At 44.9% G+C, this 25,464-nt stretch overlaps 1 protein-coding gene across 2 annotated transcripts in view; it reads left to right on the top strand.

The window, feature by feature from the left end:
* cdh23 (cadherin related 23) overlaps positions 1-25,464 on the top strand; it is a 556,325-nt gene that overhangs the window by 146,056 nt on the left and 384,805 nt on the right. For both annotated transcript variants that reach the window (XM_033012745.1, XM_033012744.1), the window contains exons 7-9: positions 2,997-3,191; positions 7,974-8,102; positions 21,743-21,821. In XM_033012745.1, the coding sequence (XP_032868636.1) occupies positions 2,997-3,191; positions 7,974-8,102; positions 21,743-21,821 (403 nt within the window). The remainder of the gene's footprint in view (positions 1-2,996; positions 3,192-7,973; positions 8,103-21,742; positions 21,822-25,464) is intronic.

The raw sequence follows: 25,464 nt of genomic DNA, 5'->3' as shown, positions 1-25,464 counted from the left end.
AAATACAGAGAGTGTATGTTGGGAGAGATTTGAGAAAGAGACTCACTATTCCATCTCTCCAGAGATGCTGCCTGTCCCGCTGAGTTACTCCAGCTTTTTGTGTTAATCTTCGGTTTAAACCCTCATCTGTAGTTCCTTCTTACACGGAACTATTTACATGTTGCACGACTGTGAATTTCTTTCCGTGGCTGATTTTATTGGTGTTGCCTTTTGCCTCGTTGAAAATGTCTCCAGCTAAAACTACAACCAACAGGTGCAGTGTAAGATTCAAATAAATAATACAACAAAGACTGTGAGCAGTGGAACAATGCATGATTTATGTGCATAGAAATGCCCTGCGGGACGGTAATTAAAATAAAATCCTGTATATAGTCAAGAAGCAACACCAACAGCGGAAAATAGACACAAAATGCTGGAGTAACTCAGCGGGACAGGCAGCGTCTCTGGAGAGAAGGAATGGGTGGCGTTTCGGGCCGAGACCCTTCTTCAGACTGAGAGTCAGGGGGAGGAGACACAGAGATAAGGAGGGGTAAGGTGTGAAACTGGGACATCAAAGTGGGCTAAGATCAAGGAAAATGCACATAAGCTCAGGGAAGGTGGAAAGATCTTAAAGCCATCTGATCATTTTAAACGACCTTTCTTTCCAGTGATTGCATTTTTATCCCTCATTTCAGTGCACCATCGATAGAATACAGAGTCAGAACTTTTCTTCCAGGTGGAAATATCAACCGCGGCCTGGTCTGGCAGCTCAAAGTCCCAGGAATTAAGGAGGTTACAAAAAGTAATCTGCCCGGTCCATCATGGCCTCCCCACCTCCCCACCATCTAAGGGATCTACAGGAGGCGTTTTCCAGCATTTTCTGTTTTTATTTCAGATTTCCAGCATCTGCAATTTGTTTGATTTCCAATTCGACTCAGGGTTTGCAGGTGGGTCAGAATTTCCCAGGAACCAATCTAAGTTGCTTGGAGGGACAACATTTAAAGAGTGGCACTTCTGACATATGACGGACAAATTATCCCTGCCATTGCTAATTTCTTTGGCAGCTTCATTTCTAAAAGTTGGTGTATTTGAACAGGATTATCCAGTCTGATAATCAATAGTTTATGTATGATTTATGGAATTGATTGCATGTCAACTCTGTCCAAGAGAGTTAACAGTTATGAGGAAGGAGTTCCATTGATTCAGGAATTGAAGTGGGCGGTTTTGCAGATTAAACATTAAACACTACTGCTTGGTTTTTTAATTAATTCATTAACAATGCTTGATTTTCCCGTTATCCCTCACCCCTGCCATTGCCCCTGTGTCCCATTGTACTGGCTGCACAATCGACAACTTCCGGCAGCTTCCAACCGCAAGAATAAAAGGATGTACCTTTAGAAAGCAGATGGGAAGGAATGTCTTCAGTCAGAGGGTGGTGAATCTGTGGAATTCATTGCCACAGACGGCTGTCTATGGAGGCCAAGTAAATGGATACCTTTAAGGTGGAGCTTGACAGTTTTTGATTAGTACGGGTGTCAGGGGCTATGGGGCAAGGGCAGGAGAGTGGGGTTAGGGGGGAGAGATAGATCAGCCATGATTGAATGACGAGTAGACTTGATGAGCCGAATGGCCTAATTTAGTTTAGTTTGGAGATACAGCGCGGAAAAAGTCCATCGGCCCACCGAGTGCGCGCCGACCAGCCCGTCAACACTATCCTACACACACTAGTGACGATTTACATTGATACCAAGCCAATTAACCTACAAACCTGTACGTCTTTGGAGTGTGGGAGGACGGAGTTTCCAGAGAAAACATACACAGGTCACGGGGAGAACGCACAAACTATGTTACAGATAGCAACTGTGGTCAGGTTCGAACCCAGGGGCCCTAGCGTTGTAAGGCAGCATCTCTGCCTATAACTGCTCCTACAACTCATTACTGGAACTATCATTGGGTATTGGCTGAATGCCCTTGATCCGCTAGAACTTAGCAACTTGTAATACGAACCTTACCTCAAACACGCAAGAAAATGGACAATTATCTGAGACACCTCTCCAGGAATTATTATGGTGCAAAAAAAAAATCTTGGGCAGTTTTCAGCTCGAAAAGTGGTCGTTGTGTGATTTTTTTTTGTTTGTTGTTTGTGACAATTTGCTGAGTTAATTAATTTTATCTTTTGAATCTTTTTCTGTAATTTTACCAACAGAAGTAAGGTGATGTGAAATCTGGCAACTCTGGAATGGCATTGAATGGCAAGCAGCATCTGTGAGGAGAGAAGCAGTTTCTAGTTCCAGTTGAGGAATGAATCAAAGTTGTTCGACATGAAATATTAAATTTCACTCTTCGCGGATGCTGCCTGACATATTGGTTGTGTTTTATTTCAGTTTTCCAACATCTGCACACTTTTGAGTACATGTGTAGGAAGGAACTGCAGACGCTGGTTGAAACCGAAGATAGACGCAAAATGCTGGAGTAACTCTGCGGGACAGGGAGCAGCTCTGGAGAGAAGGAATGAGTGACATTTCGGGTCGAGACCCTTCTTCAGTCTGAAGAAGGATCTTGACCCATTCCTTCTCCCCAGCGATGCTGCCTGTCCTGCAGAGTTACTCCAGCATTTTGTGTCAATAGACAATAGGTGCAGGAGCAGGCCATTTGGCCCTTCGAACCAGCACCACCATTCAATGTGATCAAGGCTGATCATCCCCAATCAGTACCCCGTTCCTGCCTTCTCCCCGTATCCCCTGACTCTGCTATTTTTAAGAGCCCTATCTAGCCCTTGAAAGCATCCAGAGAACCTGCCTCCACCGCCTTCTGAGGCAGAGAATTCCACAGACTCACCACTCTCTGTGAGAAAGATGTTTCCTCGTCTACGTTCTAAATGGCTTACTCCGTATTCTTAAACTGTGGCCCCTGTCTATCTTCACTTTTGAAAAAAGTCAGAAGTTACTCATAGGTATTTCGCTGGGTTTTTTTTGTGGATGCTTTTGTGTTAAGTCTTTCCTTTCTCTTCCTTGCAGAACACACCGACAGGGACACCGATATTCATAGTGAATGCCACGGACCGCGATCAGGGAACCGGGGGCAGTGTGCTGTATTCCTTCCAGCCTCCATCACGCTTCTTCACCATTGACGGTGCCAGGGGAGTGGTGACTGTCCAAAGACCCCTGGATTACGAGACCACTCGAGCCTACCAGCTTCAAGTCAATGCGACGGTATGATTCATTGTCTTTACACTTTAGAGACACGGAAACATAGACGTAGAAAATAAGTGCAGGAGTGGGCAATTTGGCCCTTCGAGCCAGCCCCACCATTCAATACGATCATGGCTGATCATCCAAAACCAGTACAGGTACCCCGTTCCTGCTTTCTCCCCATATCACTTGGTTCCGTTAGCCCGAACATCGTGCAGAAACACGCCCTTCGGTGATCACCCCTATACGCTAGCACGATCCTATACACTAGCGACAATCTACAATTTACAGAAGCCAATTAACCTACAAACCTGCACGTCTTTGGACTGTGGGAGGTAACCGTAGCTACATGGAGAAAACCAACGCAGTTCACGGGGAGAACGTGCAAACTCCGTACAGACAGCACCCGTAGTCAGGATCGAACCCGGGAGTCTGGTGCTGTGAGGCAGCAGCTCTACCACTGCACCACCTTGCCACCCCCTTGCTCCCTTCCCTTTACAGGTACACACAGGGAGCCGGGGGGAATTCTCTTGGGCATGGGAAGCTGACCAAATCCCACCTTTCATTTCCCTGATGCGATCACACTGTCGTAAAGAAGAGTACCTGAAATGATTGCGTGGGCTGATGAGGAGACGTTGGACAGGCTATGTGTCCATTGGGTGGAGTTTAGAATTTGAGGCAGGGCCAACTCTTGCACTGCCATGGACTTGTTTTCTAATTGTGTATTTTTGCACAAATATATTTTTCTTGCAGTTTTTCTCTTCTCGCTGTCTTGTGCCATTTATGTGTCATTTATGTCTCCAGATATGCTCCAGATGTGGCCTCTCCGACGTCTTGTAGACTTCAATGATTCGTTATTGTCACGTGTACCGAGGTACAGTGAAATATGATTTGCCATACTGTGGATATGAGCGAGAGATCATATCCAAATTATGGATAATTGTGAAATTGCCGAGACCAATTGTGAAATTGCAGAGAGAGAGAGAGAGAGAGAGATGGTTGTCTTATTGTGGCACGATGGTAGAGTTGCTGCCTTACATCAAAATGCAGCACCAGAGACCCGGGTTTGATCCCGACTACGGGTGCTATTAGTATGGAGTTTGTACGATCTCCCCGTGACCTGCGTAGATTTTCTCTGAGATCTTCGGTTTCCTCCCACACTCCAAAGACGTACAGGTTTGTAGATCAATTGGCTTGGTAAATGTAAAAATTGTCCCTGGTGGGTGTAGGATGGTGTTAATGTGCGGGGATCGCTGGTTGGCTTGATAAAAAAATGTAAAATTGTCCAAGTTGGCGATGTGCAGAGTACTGCCCTGCCGACAACAACATTCAGAAGGTTCAGAAGGTATTGATTCAGGGAGGGAGAGGGAGATGCAGGAGTATACATTTCACTGAAATGATTTCAGAGTGAGGAAATCTGTAGAACATGTAAAATACTAACTGCAAAAAAAGGCAATCAATAGGAGAAGTTGTACAAAGACTAATCAACATTAAAATTAATTTGAGTGGATTTGCTTTTTGTGCAGCAGTTTGTGATTGCAGGCAATTTGGTTGCCATCTTTATCAATGTTAGCATATTAATCAGAGGCAATGACAAATAACCTAGAAGTCAGCGTCATTTATTATTCATTTATTTAGAATTTAATTTGCAGCCATTAATGACTTCCGGCATCAGAGAGAGATGATGCCATTTGACTCGATGCATTTGTAATATTCATTTATTGTGGCTAAATTTGACCTCTGTGCTTGTGAGTGAAAGACTTGGATTTTATATACTGCCTTTTACAATCTGGGGATGTTGAAAAGTGGTTTATAGTCTAAAGGACCTTTTAAAACATGGTCACCTTTATCCCCCGCAGGTAACTTTCTGGCCAATTAGTACATAACAAACTCCCGCAAATAACACAAGTGAAGATTAAGTAAAGCACAAAGTGCTGGAGTAACTGTGTGGCAATAACCCTTCAGCCCACCAAGTCCATGTCAACCAGCTATCACCCATACACTAGTTCTGTCTTACACACTGGGGACAATTTACAGAAGACAATTAACGTACAGACCTTCACGTCTTTGGAGTGTGGGAGGAAACCGGAGCACCCCAAGAAAACCCACGGGGAGAACGTACAAACTCCGTACGGACAGCACCTGTAGTCAGGATCGAACCCAGGTCTCTGGTGCTGTTAAGCAGCAAAGGGCCTGTCCCACTTGGCCGTCATTTGCGCGTCACGCAGATGGCGAGCGAAGATTTTGCGACTCCGCGCGCGGCCGTGCGTTACTGCCTATGTCATCGCGCACCATGCGTCGTGACACGTAATTATGTCGCGTAAATTACGCGCAAATGACGTCCAAGTGGTACAGGCCCTTAACTCTACCGCTGGATCACTGGGCTGCCCAACTGAATCCCTTACTGAATGCATTCACTTGAGATCAATGAAATAGATATCTAGAAATTAACTCAAATCCTATTAAATCAGTTGATTAGAGCTGGTTCAATGGCCAATAAATATGATTGAAATAATCATCAAACATATTACAGTCTAGCATAGAATTCAAGCCCTTTGACCCACGATGTGTGGAGAGAACATGATGGCCTGAACATCGGGCTGTCCGTACGACCACGGAGGGTTTATAGCCACGACCACGGATGAACAAAGGAGGGCGACTGGCTGAACTTTCTTGCCTTCCACCGTGAAGAATGCTGTGGTGGATGTTTGTGTTAAATTCTATTGTGTATTGTTTGTTCTTTTTTTAAGTGTATCGCTGCTGGCAAATTCATTTCACTGCACCTTCGGGTGCATGTGATGAATAAATTTGACTTTGACTTTGATATCCATGTGCCCATCTAAAATCCTCCTAAATGCATCCATCATATCTGCCTTCTCCTCCACACCTCGTGACATGTTCAGATTCAGATTCAGATTCAGATTCAATTTTAATTGTCATTGTCAGTGTACAGTACAGAGACAACGAAATGCATTTAGCATCTCCCTGGAAGAGCGACATAGCAAATGATTTAAATAAATAATAATAAGTGATAATAAGTGTCCGGGGGGTGGGGGGGTGATTGGCAGTCACCGAGGTACGTTGTTGAGTAGAGTGACAGCCGCCGGGAAGAAGCTGTTCCTGGACCTGCTGGTTCGGCAACGGAGAGACCTGTAGCGCCTCCCGGATGGTAGGAGGGTAAACAGTCCATGGTTGGGGTGAGAGCAGTCCTTGGCGATGCTGAGCGCCCTCCGCAGATAACGCTTGCTTTGGACAGACTCAATGGAGGGGAGCGAGGAACCGGTGATGCGTTGGGCAATTTTCACCACCCTCTGCAATGTTCCAGACACCCTGTGTAAAAACTTGCCCCACACGTCTCCTTTACACTTTCCCCCCCTAACCATAAAGCTATGCCCTCTAGTCCTCTAGGCCCCCCAGTTCTGACTGCTTACCCTCTCTAAGCCTCTCATATTTTTATGGACTTCTATATCAGTCTCCCCTCAGTCTCTGGCATTGCAGAGAAAACAATCCAAGTCTCTGCAACCTCTTCTTTTAACCAAAGATAGGCACAAAATGCTGGCGTAACTCAGCGGGACAGGCAAGGAATGGGTGTGACATTTGAGAGAAGGAATGGGTGACGTTTCGGGTGGATTCCCTCCTCCAGACTCTTTTAACGAGATCACTTGTTTCTCCTGGCTCTGGTGAGCATCTCTTGATTTGGAGCTGGGTCAAGCAACGAGCACTAAATGTCCAAACGTTGGGGGATTCAGGTGGATTGTTGTTCCGTTGTCCACAAAACTGCTGGACTGGTGTTACCTCTCAAAGACACAGCTCGTTGCTTGGCGTCTACCTGAGCGTGCAGCTGGGCTTCTTGTGTCTACAGATGGTCACAGTAGTACTGGTGTCACAGTTTGACTTGAATGAAATACTAGCTCTGCATGAAAGGAACTGGAGCAATTGCTTTCTGGCAACCTGATTCAACTTGCAAATGAGCAACACTGCTGCAGAAACCAATGTGACATTCATCAACGTCTGTGTAAAAAGAATGACATGGGCTTGTGTAAAGTCTTTCCCCGCCTCAGGACATATTTTATAGTCATAATTAACGATTCATAAAACATGGAAACAGACCCTTCGGCCCACCAAGTCCATGCTGACCATCAACTGGGCATTTTACACATCTTATTTTGTTCTTCCCTCACCAATTGATTACCCTAACCTCTACACAGGAGGCAAATTTACAGCAGCTACTTAACCAACCAACCTTTGGGGTATGAGGGGGGGGGGGGCAGAGTACCAGCAGGAAGTGCATGTTGGTGCTGGGAAAACGTGCAAACTCCACACAGAAAGCACCAAGGGATCAGGATCATCAGCTGGGTCCTTGACCCATCACTGGGTCGTTAGCACCACTGTGCCGCCCGTACTCACCGACATACTTGTCGACGTGCAGCCACTGTTGCAGTGTGTGGGTCTTGTTCCATTGCAGAAGAACACAGCATGGGAACATGCCATTTGGCCCACCATGTCTATGTGAAGGGTCTCAACGTTGCTCTCCTCCATTGTCAGCACCGAGGTGAAGCTTTTCCCCAAACAGCCGCAATCTGTGCCAGTGTGTAAAAGAGGGCAGTGAGCTTTAGCCCCGGTGTCTGCCTTTGTGAGGACGTGGTCCCTTCTCCAGCGATCTGTAGTGGACTCTTCATTGTCACCCCTACCCTTGGTGTGTACAGGATAAAGCGAACGATGGCACGGTTAAGAAATCCATCGCTGAAACGAGAATTAAAAAGCTGGGATAAATAAATGTAAATTCATTTCTCTTTGTTTCAGGACCAGGATAAAGACCACCCACTCTCCACGTTGGCTAACCTGGCGATCACTATCACAGATATCCAGGATATGGACCCCATTTTCAACAACCTTCCTTACAGCACAAACATACATGAAAACTCCCCTCCTGTGAGTAGCAGTGTTTTGTTTTATATCTCTCTGCAATAAGATATAAGCAGTGCAGCAACAACTTCCTAAATGTATGGTGGACGAGGATTTTTAAAATGTCGCGAAGAAAAGTGGGGAAGGAAGGAAAGTTATGATGAAGATATTGTGACTATGCATTGGGACAGGTTGAGTTGGTGGCCGAAAATTTAGCAAATTGAAATTAATATGGGAGATTGTAGGAACATAGTCAAAGGGCAGGTTATTATCTAAATGGAAGGAGACTGCAAATGAGTATAAAAGGTGACGCTTCAGGTCGAGACCCTCATTCTGACGTCTGAAGAAGGGTCGCAACCCGTTACGTCACTCATTCCTTCTCTTCAGGGATGCTGCCTGTCCCGCTGATTTACTCCAGCATATTGTGTCTGTCTTTGGTTTAAACCAGCATCTGCAGTTCCTTCCTACACAATGAGGATAAAGGGATTGTTGTAAATGTGTATGAATCTCAAAAAACTGGTGGGTGAGTTTAGCAAGAGGTTGAGATTTCAAATGGCCATTAGTTTAGTTCAATTTAGAGTTAAAGCAGGGAAACAGGCTCTTCGGCCCACCGAGTCCGCGCCGACCAGCGATCCCCGAACACTAACATCATCCTACACATACCAGGGGCAATTTACAAATTTTACCGAAGCCAATTAGCCTTTAAACCGGTATGTCTTTGGAGTGCGGGAGGAAACCGGAGCTTCCGGAGAAAACCCACGCAGGTCAGGGGGAGAGCGTACAAACTCCATACAGACAGCACCCATGGTCAGGATCGAACCCGGGTCTCTGCGGCTGTAAGGCAGCAACTCTTAACTCTGCGCCACCGTGAAGTCAAACATGGGGTCGGAGAGGAATTTCCCGGATTTTTTTCCCGAATTGGACCTGGGTTTTTATCCGGTTTTTTGCCTCCCCCAGGAGATCACGCGGTTCTTGGGGTGGAGAGGGGTGATAGCGGTATAGAGGGGAGGGTAGTGTCTTGTGTTCTGTGTCTTGTGTCTACTGTTTGTGGGTAAGTGTGTCTGTTTAGTGTTCAGCCATGAGTGAATGGCGGTGCGGGCTCGACGGACCTGATGGTCTACTCTCGCACCTACTTTCTATGATTCTATGATTCTATGGAGTTGTGCACACACTTAGGGTCCACCAACCAAAGAAAGGGGATTAGGCAATGCAAAAGGGATTCTCCAGGCTAATTCCTTGGATGTGAGGATTATCTCTCAGGATAGACTAAACATATTAGGTCTGGATTCTTTGGAGTTTAGAATAATAAGTGTTGACCTTATTGACAGAGTAATGTTGAGATACTTTCCACCAGTTGTCCTTTGTTGTGTTACCTGTATTTGGGGCCATCTCATATTCAGGTATTTGGGCCTTTCTTGAAGAGGCGTTTGAAGATAAGGAGATGGTCATTAAAAACCAAGGTACAAAACATTTTCTTGCTGCAGAAAGTAGCAAATCTCTGGCTTTCTTTGCCCCCAGAGAGTTGTAGATGCCAGCTCATGAGACATACTTAACATGGAAGAAGATAGGTCTTAGATATAAGATATGATTATTGTTTTTTGTTTCTTCAGGGATTTATTCTCAGTGAATATTAATGTTTTATTTCAACCCATGAACCCTTACTTTTAATATACATTTTTATGTGGTAACTAATTGAATGTCTTTTTCAATCTAAATATATTACATCTACTAGTTCTCCCTTATCCATCCCGTGACTCACATCTCACGTATGATTTTCCTAACGTAAAAGCATAAAGCCTATGCCGCTGGTTTTGGCTGCTCAAATAGTGAATGATTCATGTAAATATTTCTCAGAAATTGTAACTTCCTTCAGAGGTACTTTAAAACACTGTTCTAATGCCTCCTTGAGTAATGCCACCAAGTGTGGTTTGATCCTTTGAATATATTAAAGCTATTATTATTTTATCAAACCTCATACCAAATATGAATGCACAGTCCTTTACCTTGGGTAAAGAATCAAGATCCAGGTGACCTGGGCTTAAGGTGAGAGGGGAAAAATTTAATAGGAACCTGAGGGGCAACTTTTTCACACAGAGGATAGTGGAAATATGGGACGAGCTGCCAGAAGAAGTGGTTAAGGAAAATACTACAAAACCATTTAAAAGATATTTGGATTGCTACATGAACAGGGAAGGTTTAGAGGATTATGGGCCAAATGATGGCAAACTGGGACTAGTGTTGATAGGAGATCGTGGTTGGCATGAGCAGGTTGGGTCGAAGGGCCTGTTTCCATGCTGTAAGTCTGAAGAAGGGTCTGGACCCGAAACGTCACCCATCCCTTCTCTCCAGAGATGCTGCCCGTCCCGCTGAGTTCCTCCAGCATTTTGTGTCTACCTTCCATGCTGTAAGAATCCGACTCTGACTCAATCCATGAGCCTTCCCGTGGATGCATTACTAATGTTATTAGCTGCTCAGAGTTAGAAATGATTAAGGTAAATTATATGGTAGACAAAAATGCTGGAGAAACTCAGCGGGTGAGGCAGCATCTATGGAGCGAAGGAATAGGTGACGTTTCGGGGTGAGACCCTTCTTCAGACTGATGTGGGGGGTGCGGGGTGGGGGGCGGGAAGAAGAAAGGAAGAGGCGGAGACAGAAGGCTGTTGGAGAGCTGGGAAGGGGAGGGGAAGGAGGGAGAAATCCAATGTTCGTACCGCTGGGGTGTAAACTACCCAAGCTTGAAAGCAGGGACAACCTGAAACTGGAGAATTCAATGTTCATACCGCTGGGGTGTTTCTTAAACAAGGTAAATTATATATACGGTTGTCATTTTTAGTTTGTATTTCACACATTGGGGATTTGGCTTGCTGTCTTCTCAAGAGTGGTGGACTGCTCAACGTGAGGAATGTCTTGGAGCTGGCCACCCATTCTAGCTTCATCTCAGTTTAACACGTCCATTGTTATGGCCCAGGTGGATGGCAATGCAGCAACCAGCGAAGAGATTACAGAAAGATTACTTTATGCACCAGCTTCCCCAACCAAATGCCACTAAAAATAAATGAGCTGACTAATTTTTGTGTCAATATTTAGCTGAACATGTTGGAGCATATAATGGCTACGGGTGCCGCACTTTGAAGTAATTAATTTCTGAGATGGAGTGAGTTCAATATATAAATGCAAGTCTATGCATCATGGAATTTATTTGACCCACTGAAGGTTTAAAAATGTAGAGATTTGTAAATATGTTTCTAGTTGCGATATCAAAGCATTGGTGTGAAATTACTCACCTTCTAACTTGTTAATAAGTTAATGACTGTGATAAAGTGACTTGTTTGTCCCCCATGTGGTGAAGGTTTATGGTGGCCCATAAAACTCAACAACTCTGAATGTCCAAGTGTGGAACCTGCAATAGAACTGGAACCCCTTATTTACACTTCTAAAGATGTGCGGGGCCATTTGGTTAGAACCAAATCTTCCTGAGGGATTTCAATTAATATCCCCATTACAGCCCTATTTTTGTATACAGCCTTGCTCAGTAGTGCATCAATCCCTTTAATTAAATATTTAAAGATAATTGAAGTGAATAGTAGAGATTAAGTGCTCATGTATCAATGAGGCTCAATCGACCATTTCCTTCAAGTGTTGCAATAATGGCAAGCAAGGGCTTGTGTCACTGTTGGTACTTTTAATATTCAACCCATGTGCTTTCAGTCAGAAATAATTACCAACAAACTGGAGTTACTCTTCTAAAACGCAGAATAATAGGCCCTGCGGTTCTCTGTTTCGATGCAAATAGCAGTGGCTTCAGAGACTATCTGGTGCGTTTTTCTCTGTGTGAGGCTAATACATTAAAATAGTGAAGAGAGACTTCAAAACCTCTGTTGTATCCATTGTAAATATAATTAAAACCAGCTCCAAATCTCTTAATCCTTTTTATATCAAGGAAATTAAATGATACACAGAGAGTTGCATTTACTTAATGAAATTACTACTTAATAGAATTTAATTATTTGCTGCAACAAATGCTACTAACTGAACATAAACACGACGTTTGTTTTACACCCCAAGGGATATTCTCAGAGATATCTTGTGGCTTTCAGTTGTCCTACTTGACACGATGTAATCCACGCAGCCCTCTGTCTCTCCCACCACCATCACACACACACAGTGGCGGCTGGTCCTTGGTATGCACTGAGTTCTTGCTTTTAAAGAGGGCAGTCACGGTGGTGCAGCGGTAGTGTTGCTGTCTTACAACGAATGCAGCGCCAGAGACCCTGGTTCGACCCCGACTACGGGTGCTGTCTGTACGGAGTTTGTACGTTCTCCCCGTGACCTGCGTGGGTTTTCTCCGAGATCTTCGGTTTCCTCCCACATTCCAAAGACGTACAGGTTTGTAGGTCAATTGGCTTGGTAAATGTAAAAGATTGTCCCTAGTGGGTGCAGGAAACGCAAGTCGGCGCGGACCCGGTGGGCTGAAGGGCCTGTTTTGGAAACTTACAAAATTCTTAAGGGGTTGGACAGGCTAGATGCAGGAAGATTATTCTCGATGTTGGGGAAGTCCAGAACAAGGGGTCACAGTTTAAGGATAAGGGGGAAATCTTTTAGGACCGAGATGAGAAAATCATTTTTTACACAGAGAGTGGTGAATCTGTGGAATTCTCTGCCACATAAGGTAGTTGAGGCCAGTTCAGTGGCTATATTTAAGAGGGAGTTAGAAGTTGCCCTTGTGGCTAAAGGGATCAGGGGGCATGGAGAGAAGGCAGGTATAGGATACTGAGTTGGATGATCAGCCATGATCATATTGAATGGCGGTGAAGGCTCGAAGGGCCGAATGGCCTACTCCTGCACCTTTTTTCTATGTTTCTATGTTTCCGTGCTGTATCTCTAAACTAAAATTGAACTATCATAGGTTGAAGTGCAGAGATGAGGGCGCACATGAATATATCCTGACACTTCCGGGTGGGAATGCCACCTTTCGCACCGACCAGTGATCCCCGCACACTAACACTAACCTACACACCAGGGACAATTTACATTTATACATTTATAACATTTATACCAAGCCATTTAACCTACAAACCTGTACGTCTTTGGAGTGCGGGAGGAAACCGAAGATCTCGGAGAAAAACCCTCGTGGTCACGGGGTGAACGTACAAACTCCGTACAGACAGCACCTGCAGTCGGAATCGAACCTGGGTCTCTGGCGCTGAAGGCGCTGTAAGGCAGCAACTCTACCGCGGCACCACCGTGCCGCCCACTCCACTTTAGTGAAGAGGCATTTAGATTGAATCTCCAATAAGCGAGGCATTGGAGGATATAGACCTAACGCGGGCAGATGGGATCGTTGTAGATGGGCAAAGCAGTCATCATGCACGTGATGGGCCACAAGGCCAATTCTTTGACTCTAATCCTTGTGGAGCAGCTTGATTTATTATTGCTCAGCATGGCGTACTGAGTTCAGAAGCCTGGGGCCCGTGGCTTGCACTGGGGCCTGTGGGACCTGTGGAGCCTGTGGAGCTCTGGGCTTTGCTTGGTGCGGCAACCCTGTGGGGTAGAGAGGTCCTTGAAGGGGAACTGAGCCTTTGGTGGATATCCTGAGATCATTTCTCTGACTGCCCCCATCTCCACATCATGGCCGGAAGGTCAATTGCCTTCAGTAACGCTGATGAGCTGACATTCATTTGAATAATTAAAAAAATTAAGTTCTTAAAAAAGTTCAATTTTGCTTAAAATATATTTGTGACAGAAAGTAAAGACATTAATATCAATGATAATAAAACAGTGCAGATTGACACCAAATGCTGGAGTAACTCAGCGGGACAGGCAGCATCTCTGGAGAGGAGGAATGGCTGACATAGATTCATAGACGACAGATGGCACAATGGGCTAAGTGTTCGGCTGGCAACCGGAAGGTAGCCGGTTCGAATCCCGCTTGGAGTGCATACTGTCGTTGTGTCCTTGGGCAAGACACTTCACCCACCTTTGCCTGTGTGTGAATGTGTGTGAATGTGTGTGAGTGATTGGTGGTGGTCGGAGGGGCCGTAGGCACAGATTGGCAGCCACGCTTCCGTCAGTCTGCCCCAGGGCAGCTGTGGCTACAGAAGTAGCTTACCACCACCGAGTGTGACTGAGGAGTGAATGAATAATGCGATGTAAAGCGCCTTGAGTATTAGAAAGGCGCTATATAAATCCCATCCATTATTATTATTATTATAGACATTAGTTTCAGGAGTAGGCCATTCAGCCCTTCGAGCCAGCACCGCCATTCAATGTGATCTTGGCTGATCATCCACATCAGTACCCCGTTCCTGCCTCTTCCCCGTACCCCTTGATTCTGCTAGCCCTAAGAGCTCTATCTAACTCGAGTCTTGTTGGGTGAGTTTGGTCTCCCAGTGTGAATCCCTACATGGGATCTCCACAAGATCGCCACATGGTCTTGTTGCCGTTCAGGGAACATTGCTCTGTGGAACTTCAACCCTTTGACAGGCAGTGCTTAACTACTAAGTATTTTGCCTACAAATGTTGTAACCAATATTCTTACAGGCTTTAGATGGACACAACGAGCTAGAGTAGCTAAGCAGGCCAGGCAGCATCTCAGGAGAAATAGGCTTTGGGTCGGGACCCTTCTTCAGACCCATCTTTTGGTACCGACCCAAAACGTTACCTATCCTTTATCTCCAGAGATTCTGCCTGCCTGCTGAGTTACTCCAGCACTCTGTATCTATCTCTGCTATAAACCAGCATCTGCAGTTCTTTGTGACTATAGGCTTCTACTGATGTGTGCTGAGTGTTTTTGCCATTGGTACAACCTCTGTTATTTCTCCTCACAAAGTAGATGGTTGATCAGGCTTCCATGGGACTTTGTCTCTGTGTCTCTACATGAAGGAATTTCCCAAGGATTTGTAGGTGGGAGGAGGTGTTGTTGGCATCGGTTGTTGTGGTAATTTTTGCAAGAGAGGGCATATCTCCAGGCGTGCTGGTATATTCAGTGGGGGGGGGGGGGGGTAAGGCTTCATGTGTCAGTATTTACAAGGCAGTATTTAATGGTAAGCCATTGTGTGAACAGGATTTCACGATGTCAGTTATTGACTTTTACAAGCAATCTTCTGGGACTGGTGCAGTCAATTAAATTCAGACTGTCCTTCTTATTGATAGCCACGGGAAAGAGCAGATTAAAAACAATTTACAATGTAATGCAAAACTCTACACATTCTCGATTTGTATTATGAGGTTTTTGTAACATTTCAGCAGAGATTGAAACCTACTGGGTGAATGTACAGTCTCCGTACAGACAACTCCTGTGGTCAGGACCTAACCTGGGTCTCTGGAGCTGTAAGGGCCTGTCCCACTTGGCGATATTTTTCGGCGACTTCCAGCATCATTGACTGATGTATCCGGTCACCGGAAAAGTTGCGGCGTGATGACGTACGACGCGGTGTCTCCTCAAGTGTGGCAAGTTTTTTTGTCGCCCGCTGGATTTTGAAATGTTCAAAATCTTTCGCTGTCCCTGATACGTCAGTCAATGTCGCCGGCAGTCGCCGAAAAAGTCGCCAAGTGGGACAGGTCTTCTGTTCCAACTTCCTCGTGTTCTTCCTCTTGTCTGTTGTTATTTGCAAGGAGGCTCTCTTGTAGTGTCTATCCAAGCATCTTGAAGGAAACATCAGATAGACACAAAATGCTGGAGTATCTCGGGGGGACAGGCAGCATCTCTGGGGAGAAGGAATGAGTGACATTTCGGGTCAAGAACCTTCTTCAGACTAAGAGTCAGGGGAGAGGGAAACAATCGATAGTGACAATGACACAGAACAACGAATGAAAGATCAGGAAACGTAAATGGACACTTCACTTTTCGCAGGTAAATGTAAAATGTAAGCTGTTTCCCCAGATAAGATGCATGATGGCCCCTTGAAACCTTAGGGACTCAAAGCTCCGCTGGAGATTCTCAGCGAGTGCGTCTATGTTTTTATACCTGGCAGTAGGCTTTTATGCTTCACAGGGAAAGCTGCTGAAACGTGCTGAAGATTGTGCAGATTGTTCCCCTGAAGGTTAACCGGCCCTGACACAACTGTCAGACACTGTTTACTGCCTTTAAGAAAACAGAATGTCAGTTTTTCTCTGAACGAGAGATTCCCAGTCTGATTTAAATTAACTGCCATAAATTCTGGAAATGGGATGTTAAATATCACACGTTGCATCTCTTTCCCCCTCTCTTTAATACTGTTGCTGATTTGGAAAACAATTACCGCAGTGACCTATGGCCACAAGAGACCATTTGCGTTCTTTCCCCACCCCCTCTGTGGTTTCTCTACATCGAAAGGTCAGTGGCCTTGGATTTATAGGTATCGCTGTCTAAGTCGAATGCACTTTTGATTCTGTAAGCTTGGTGAACATGCTGCAAATTTCAGCTACTGCAACAGAGCAGGCAACACATTATTTTCTGCTGTTTGATCTCAAGACAAGATAATAGCTGAGACCCTGGTACGGTTTAGTAGCATTTATTGGCAGATTGTTTAGTTTAGAGATGCAATGCAGAAACAGGCCCTTTGGCCCACCGAGTCCGCACCGACCAACGATACATAGAAACATAGAAAATAGGTGCAGGAGTAAGCCATTCGGCCCTTCGAGCCTGCACCGCCATTCGATATGATCATGGCTGATCATCCAACTCAGTATCCCATCCCTGCCTTCTCTCCATACCCCCTGATCCCTTGAGCCACAAGGGCCACATCTAACACCCTCTTAAATATAGCCAATGAACTGGCCTCAACTACCTTTTGTGGCAGAGAATTCCACAGATTCACCACTCTCTGTGTAAAAAATGATTTTCTCATCTCGGTCCTAAAAGACTTCCCTCTTACCCTTAAACTGTGACCCCTAGTTCTGGACTTCCCCAACATCGGGAATAATCTTCCTGCTTCTAGCCTGTCCAACCCCTTAAGAATTTTGTAAGTTTCTATAAGATCCCCCCTCAATCTTCTAAATTCTAGCGAGTACAAGCCGAGTCTATCCAGTCTTTCTTCATATGAAAGTCCTGCCATCCCAGGAATCAGTCTGGTGAACCTTCTCTGTACTCCGCACATTATCACCACCACACACACTAGGGACAATTTTACATTCATACCAAGCCAGTTATCCTACCAATCTGTACATCTTTGGAGTGTGGGAGGAAACCGAAGATCTCGGAGAAAACCCATGCAGGTCACGAGGAAAACGTACACATTCCGTACAAACAGCACCCGGAGTCAGGATCGAACCCGGGTCTCTGGTGGTGTAAGGCAGTAGCTCTACCGCTGTGCCACTGTGTGGGACAGGCAGCATCGCTGGAGAGAAGGAATGGGTGACGTTTCGGGTCGAGGCCCTTCTTCAAACTGAACCAAAAACCAGCTGACTAGGAAGCTCGACCTCACACACAGAGTCTGAAGAAGGGTCTCCAGAGATGCTGCCTGTCCCGCTGAGTTATTCCAGCTGATGTGATGGGACTTGAGAGACGGGAGTCTTAAGTGTTCACTTTGTAAATCAAATAACTTTGTCACTAATGCTTTGCCGAAGTGAAGAAGATCTTTCCCAGAAACACCAACATATTTTTATTTTAAGCCCCACTCGGACTTCATCTGCCCCAAGTACTTGCGTCTTGTTTTGAATTGTTAAATCATAATTTGAAAGCAAAAACACTTCACTGCCTTTCAAAGCAGAACGATACCAGGAGGCCAGTGGAAGAAGTGTCGCGACCCCCGTCATTTCAGAACAATTTGCTGTCTGTACAGGTCCCATCATCTTTTGGTTCGACAATTAAACTGATTGTTTTGTTCAGCATTTTCCGCATGAACGGACGACATTTACGCAATATTTCGCCCTTTCTTTCTGTTAAAAGTCAGGATGAGGGGAGAAATTAATCCGTGATACCATAAAAATAACGAACGCTTCTGGTGGTCGGGTCTAAATTGGTTTGGGCACTTTATGCGCAGTGTGGTGGAACACTTGAATGAATGTTGATTACTAGGGTCAGTTCTGTTGGTAGCGCATGGAATTCCAGTACACAGAGAAGCAGAGTGGATTTTAACTATTGCATTTCAACGGAAGGACACTAAAAGCTGGAGTAATTCAGCGGGACAGGCAGCATCTCTGGAGAGAAGGAATGGGTGGCGTTTCAGGTCGAGACCCTTCTTCGGACTAGTTCGGGACAAGCGAAACGAGAGATATAGACGGTTATGTAGAGAGGTAAAGAACACTGAATGAAAGATGTGCAAAAAAGTAACGATTATAAAGGAAACAGGCCATTGTTAGCTGTTTGTTGGGTGAAAATAAGACTTGGGTGGGGGAGGGATAGAGAGAGAGAGAGAGAGGGAATGCCTGGGTTATTTGAAGTTAGAGAAATCAATGTTAATACCACTGCCCAAGCTGCCCAAGCGAAATATGAGATGCTGTTCCCCCAATTTGCGTTTAGCCTCACTCTGACAATGGAGGAGACCTAGGACAGAAAGGTCAGTGTGGGAATTGGAAGGAGAATTAAAGTGTTCAGTAACCGGGAGATCAGGTAGGTTCAGGCGGGCTGAGCGAAGGTGTTGAGCGCAACATTCGCACAGTCTACGTTTGGTCTCGCCCAATGTACAAGAGTCCACAGGTACACAAAAATGCTGGAGAAACTCAGCGGGTGCAGCAGCATCTATGGAGCGAAGGAAATAGGCAACGTTTCGGGCCGAAACCCTTCTTCAGATATAAGAGTCCACATCCTGAACAACGGATGCAGTAGATGAGGTTGGAGGAGAAGCTTGGCTCCGGGCATTTTCGCTGAGGTTTGGTGCCTGGGTTAGCCTGCCCTGTACTTCACAGTGGAAGCCTGTTGTTCCCTGGCTCTGCCAACTCGACGGAGCTTCCATTAAAACTCTCGTGTGAAATTGTGGGAGAGCTCTTGTTTCCCATTGATGGGAAGTTGAGGTAAAGCAGACAAGCAGTAATGCAGATAGCAAACCCGTTCCCAGTACCCCGGAAAGTCCAGCATTTCTGTAGCACCTATTGTGATCCCTCTATGCTACACTGGGGTACTTATGAAATAAATCAAGGACAGCATGGAATTGATGGACCGAATGGTCTCCATGGTCATAAGAAAATGATCACTTGTAGCGGCGCCTGCTAGCGCACACAGATACCGAACCCGGCGCACGTTAGTTCAGCGCTGACCACCGGTGTGGCCAGATGTGTCTGTTAAACCTGTATGCTGCAACTTAAACTTTTGAATAAAGTATTGGTTGAAAACTCCAGGAGTCGTTTATCAGACCGCCAAACACTGTACAATACAATACAGGCATTGTCTGATGCAGGGAATGGGAATTGTGTGCACATTGGTTGCCACAAACTACAGGGGCAGTAATAGCCGAATTAAGACCATTTTGAGGCTGAGAGGAGAGATGGCTGATCCGAGCAGCCCGATTACATTGGGAATGTGGGAGGAAAATGGATCGATGGCTTAGTTGCTGTGAATGAAGTTAGATTGTGGTGGGAAGTGAGGCCTGCAATGATGGAGCATCATTCAGGCTGGCTTTCCCTTGCAGTTTAAGTGCAGCCGGGCAACACTGATATGCACCGTTGCTGCTGTCTTGGTATTAGTGTTTGCTTCTGCCCGCTGGCAACATTCTCAACATTGAGCGATGAGGCTGTGGGCTGAGGGGGCGAAGCACAAACCTCAGGACTGAAGGTTGGAATGTTGATCAGAGGAGACATTGAATCCAGCATTTGCCTGCTACAGTCATAGTCATGCAGCATGGAGCTTGGCTCTTTGGCACAACTAGTCCATGCCGCCCCATCTAAAGTAATCCCATTTACCTGCATTTGACCCATTTGGATGCCGCTCTGAACAACTAGAGCGCGGGCTGGACTTTGAAAATGGCGTGAAAACTTGGCGTCTCTTGCACGTGGGATCAGTGGTCTATTGCTGTACACTTTGCTAATCCAGGATGTGCTTGGATATGGGAATACTGTACTGGACTATCTGTGAGAAAATAATTTCTCTGTACATTTACACCTGTGATAATAAAAGCACCATTGAACCATTGATATCCCTCTAAACCTTTCCTGTCCATGTTCCTGTCCAAGTGTCCATTAAATGTTGCTATAGTACCAGTCTCAACTACCTCTGCTGGCAGCTTGTTTGATATACCCACACCTTCTGAGTGAAAAAGTTCCCCCTCCAGGATACTGTATATATCTTTCCCCTCTTACCTTAGACCTATAATCTCTGGTTCTCGGTTCCCCGACTTTGGATAAAAGGCTGTGCATTCACACCATCAATTCCCCTCGTTGTGGATGAATCCTTGATACAATTTTGAATACGCAAGGCTATTTATTTCCCAATTTTATCCAACATTTAACATCATTTATCAGTTTAGCAGCTATCGGAGATTGCAGTGCACTTCCAGTGCTATCTATGTGGAGTTTGCATGTCCTCTTTTTGACCAATGGTGCTCCATTATCTTCCCACATCCATAATATCATCTCATTGTTAGTCACCTGTTAGTTATCCCTGGTGTAGGTGAGTGGAAGGAGAGCTGGGGGACTTGATAGAAATGAGAGGGCGACTAGGTTAGATGCAAATAAGTGCAGGAATGGATGACAGAAATACTCTGAGAGTAGGCGTGGACTTGATAGACAAAATAATATGAAAATAACATACTGCATGTAATGACAAAACGAATCCCAGAAAATGTGTGAACTCATTCATCAGGCGTCTGTGAGAATGTGGTTTTTATGCAGATAATTTGGATAGAACTACATCCCATTCACAACATTTTGTAGTGAAATTAATCTTAGATTGATAGACTCTTGATTAGTATGGGTGTCAGGGGTTATGGGGAGATGGCAGAGGAATGAGGATGAGAGGGGAAGATAGATCAGCCGCAATTGACTGGTGGAGTGGACTTAATGGGCCGAATGGCCTAACTCAGCTCCTACAACTTATGAATTTATGATTGGAGGACATTACCATAGTTTCTTAAAATCTCTTTCCGCCTTACGTTCCGTTTAAGTGGTCTGTCTTCGAATCTAATTGAATATTGTACAATCTGTGTTTGCCGCATAATTAGACTTAAGACCATTTCCAACTCTTTGGCCAACTCATTAGATTAAAGTCAAATATAAATATACCTCAATTATCATAAAGGGCTTTGGGAAAGAGTTCACTGTGAAAAGAGTCGAGTGTGTTTAAATTGTCATGTGTACCACCACTGAACAATAAATCCTTGCATGCAACAGCACAACACAATATACATAGATAATATATAATAAACACAAATTCAATAAATAGCCCAAAACACGCCCAAAAATATGTCATAAACCCCGCACACAATATAACTGGCAGTCTAAAATTTAAAGGCACATGCCATCATTAATGACATGCAAAACAAGCCAAATGGCCACTACACTAATTGCAACCAAAACAGGTCCATAGAAGTTCATTGTTGACATTACCGTTGTGTTCAAGAGTCTAATGATTGTCGGGAAGTAGCTCTTCTTGAACCTGGAGGTACATTGTTTGATCTCCTTTCCATTCTTGCCGATGGTAGGAGTGGACTGAGAGTGTGGCCAGGGTGGTGTGGGCCTCTGATGATATTAACTGCCCATGCAAATTCTTCCTTTCCAAATAGGATTTCAGCTATTTGTTTGCAATTGTTTTCCAGGGTAAGACCGTGCGAGTTATTACGGCGCTGGATCAAGACCGCGGACGGCCTCGGGGAATTGGTTACACCATCGTTTCGGGTAAGAGAGTTGGCATTGCTTTTGTTTTACTGCCATTTTGCTATCCATTGGTGAAAAGAGACGAGCAAGGACCTCCATTGGTGATGAAAGGAATTTGCAAATGCATCCAGCAAGAATGGAAAACAAGGAGTGAATAATAGAGCTATTGAGTAATGTAGCTGTCACAATTGGGAACATTGTGTAAACTGGTTATTGTGAAATGGAAGTCCCTTCTCATAAAGCCTGGTGTTTGTGACAAGAGCTCGGAGAGATTTTCAATTACAGCTCTGAGCAACATTAGCTTGCAAAGTGAATTCCTTCATGTTGCTCTTTGGAACATAAAGTGCCTGTCCCACTTAGGCTATTTTTTAGGTGACTACAGGCGACTAGGCCGGGGTGTCACCTGTATTATCGTGAGTAGTCTCCTCGGTCGCCCAAAGAGTCGTAGCGTCTTTCTGGTTGCCGTTGGATTTTCAGCATATTCAAAAATTTTTGCCGACAAGCCCAGTTGACGCCAATGAGCGTAGCTTGACTTCTCCTGATGTAGGTGCTGTCGTAGGTTGTCGCCGGGTGACGTAGGCTGACTTTGGTGAATTCCATTGGCGACTACCTACGTCAACCGGCGACAGGTACCGGCGACTGAATTGTCTTCAGTTGTCGCACCAAGTCGTATCTGTAACAACTTAAACGAGAAGCTATGTTTACTGAAAGCAGAGTGATCTCTCCTGCCAAATGCAGTCGGTGGAAGTTAGCCACATAACGGAGATTCTGGGGAACATCAAACTGCAGTCAGCTTCAGGAGAGTCAAAATGAAAGAATTGCGTAATCTGACTCATGGTGGTTAGTTCCTTGTCACTTGTTCAGAAGGTTGGCAGATTTAAATGTGCACCCAGAAAAATCATTTCAAGTATCCAGGCCAACACTTGGCATGAAGCAAGTGGTGAGGAAGAACAAATGACTCAGACTAACACAGGGATTTGAGTGCGTCATCAAAGGAGGGCCGCCCTTTCAAAGATGTTGCCTTAGAAATAGAACATTAAGCCAAGGCCCAGTCTGGTGCACCAGCTAACTGTAAATGATTACATTAACACTGTTGCAACAAGGAAAACTGGGAGATATCCCATGGCCTGGCCAATATTCATCACCAACCATAGCAAACCATATCTGTCCTCCAACATATCGTATCTGACTGGGCTCGTCGTGCATATTAGCTGCCAAATTTCCTTCATGACATTGCGACTGCACTTCCAAAAAATGTAATTGGCTGCAAAGCAATTCAGGACATGCTGAAAAAATGCTCTGGAATTGCTCTCCGCTTGGGTTTCCAGTCATCGCTCCAAAGCCGCGCAACACGCTAATTTGTCTCTTTAACCTTTTGGTGACCAGTTAAAAGGCCACGGTTAGCTAAACAACTGATTGTGGCCGCTTCTCTCTGAAACTACCAGCCTGCAAATAAAAGCTATTTGGAAATTTGGTCCCTGAGGAAAGTGACTGATATTAATCCTTGCCTGGAGAGACGGGGGCAGAGAATCAAAATTCCACGTGTAATACCAAACGCGACAAATTAGTTTACCGCTGGCTCTGGGTATCCCAACGCACTTTGCTCACAAGATCTCACTTCATTCCGTTCACAAGAAGAGAAAACCTGCCCTCGGGGACCTGAATTTTATGTTCGGTTCAAATCATTACAGTTGTGTAACAAAAAGCCACATGACTTTTGTATTATAGTAATGGACCCACTTGAGCGCAAGTCAGAAATTAAATGCACTTTTCAATCAAAGCCCTTTATTGTGTTTTTTTTTGTGCTTTGTTAACTCAGGGAAGGATTACGTTAAGTGAGTAATTGGATCTTGGAGCTTGTTTGTGTCGGGAGGTCATTAATTCACTCAATTTCTTTTTGAAAGTGCATGTGTGCGCATTTGTAATTTTACAGCCACACAATATATTATGGCCTTTGAAGAAAGAAGGTCTCGAGGAATCAGTAAGGTCTGGAAATATTTCAATAAAAAGTTAACCATTAAAAGATCAAATAAGAACGTATGATACGGGGAAGCCAAGGAAGTAGTAACAACGAACTCCAAAAAACTTAAGGTCTGAAGAAGGGTCCCGACCTGAAAAGTCACCCATCCATGTTCTCCCGGGATGCTGCCTGACCCATTGCGTTACTCCAGCACTTTGTGTCCTTTTTATATGTGAAATGGGAATCAATCCAACACCATTTCCGCCTGTTTTGCTGTTGAGTAAGATTTTGATGGACATTCTGCCTAACATCTATTCTCTGACCAGTTCCATGAATCTTTAGATTAGTTTAGAGACCCAGAGCGGAAACAGGCACTTTGGCCCAGCGCGTCCGCGCCAAGCAGCGATCCCCGTACACGAGCACTATCCGACACATTAGCGACAATTTACAATTTCTACAGAAGCTAATTAACCTACAAACCTGCACGTATTTGGAGTGTGGGAGGAAACCAGAGAAAACACACGCGGGTCACGGGGAGAACGTACAAACTCCGTACAGACAGCACTCTTAGCCAGGATCGAAACTGGGCCCCTGGCGCTATAAGGCAGCAACTCTACTGCTTCACCACCGTGCCGCCCTCCTCTTGATTTCTCCCAGTTTCTTATCATAGACCGATCAATGATAAGTATTCATCTACTTGAATGACTGCAATTTTAATAAATGAAAGAATAAAAATTGCTCATTGTACCTTGAGCAAAGAATAGCCTGCTATATTTTTACCTGCCCTGATGAATTTTGAAAGGTGGCTCTGCTACTGAGGCTCGAGTGCAGAATATGAAGAAAATTTGAAGACTATTCTGGTTTCAGAGATTTTAAAATGGATTTATTTTAGCAGCTATGACATTGTTTTTGATCCAGGCGTCGTGATCAGTGTAACCTCTGTACTCTGCACATCTGCTGATGCATAGGAGCAGACACGTCCTGCTTCTTGGGGTGTGGAGTTACAAGATACAGCGCGGGAACAGGCCCTTCGGCCCATCGGATCAACGCTGACCTGTGATCCCCGCACACTAACCTATCCTACACACACTAGGGACAATTTACAATTATGCCCAGCCAATTATGCTACAAGCCTGTGCATCATAAGTCCCATCTACACTAGTCCCACCTGGCCCATATCACTCTAAACCTATCCTATCCATGCACCAATCTACATATTTCTTCAATGTAGTCAGAGTAAATAAATTGTTGGCTTGTGTCCCTCGCCAGAATGAGCCAGAATGAGCAAAAAAATTAACCTGAGGATCTACCCTAAAGAACTCCTGCAGTGTTAACCTGTGGTTGAAATCATTGATCTGAAGGTCCCATTAATCATTCCTTACAAGAGCAGAGCTTTCTTTGATGTCTGCCAACATTCATGCCTTTACAGCATAGAAGTGTAACCAGGGCCGGCGTTAAGCCGATTTGACCGATTGCTCCCAATTGGGCCCCGCGCCTAATGGGGGCCCCGCACTAATGTTCAGTATTTCGTACGGAAATACGAATTCTCTTTGTTAAATAAAGATTTTTTTTAATTCGCCATCCGGATTTTTTTGAAACGAACATGCATAACAACCGCTGCACGGCCATCATACACAAACGATGTGTTAACTAGTGCCGTTAGCACTTCTTAACGGTAAGTAGTTAACACCTTGTTATGCGACG

This window comes from Amblyraja radiata, chromosome 37 (assembly GCF_010909765.2).
Source record: "Amblyraja radiata isolate CabotCenter1 chromosome 37, sAmbRad1.1.pri, whole genome shotgun sequence".
Taxonomy (NCBI): Eukaryota; Metazoa; Chordata; class Chondrichthyes; order Rajiformes; family Rajidae; genus Amblyraja; species Amblyraja radiata.
Note: the sequence above shows the minus strand (reverse complement) of the source record. Positions and strands in the feature narration are given on the sequence as shown.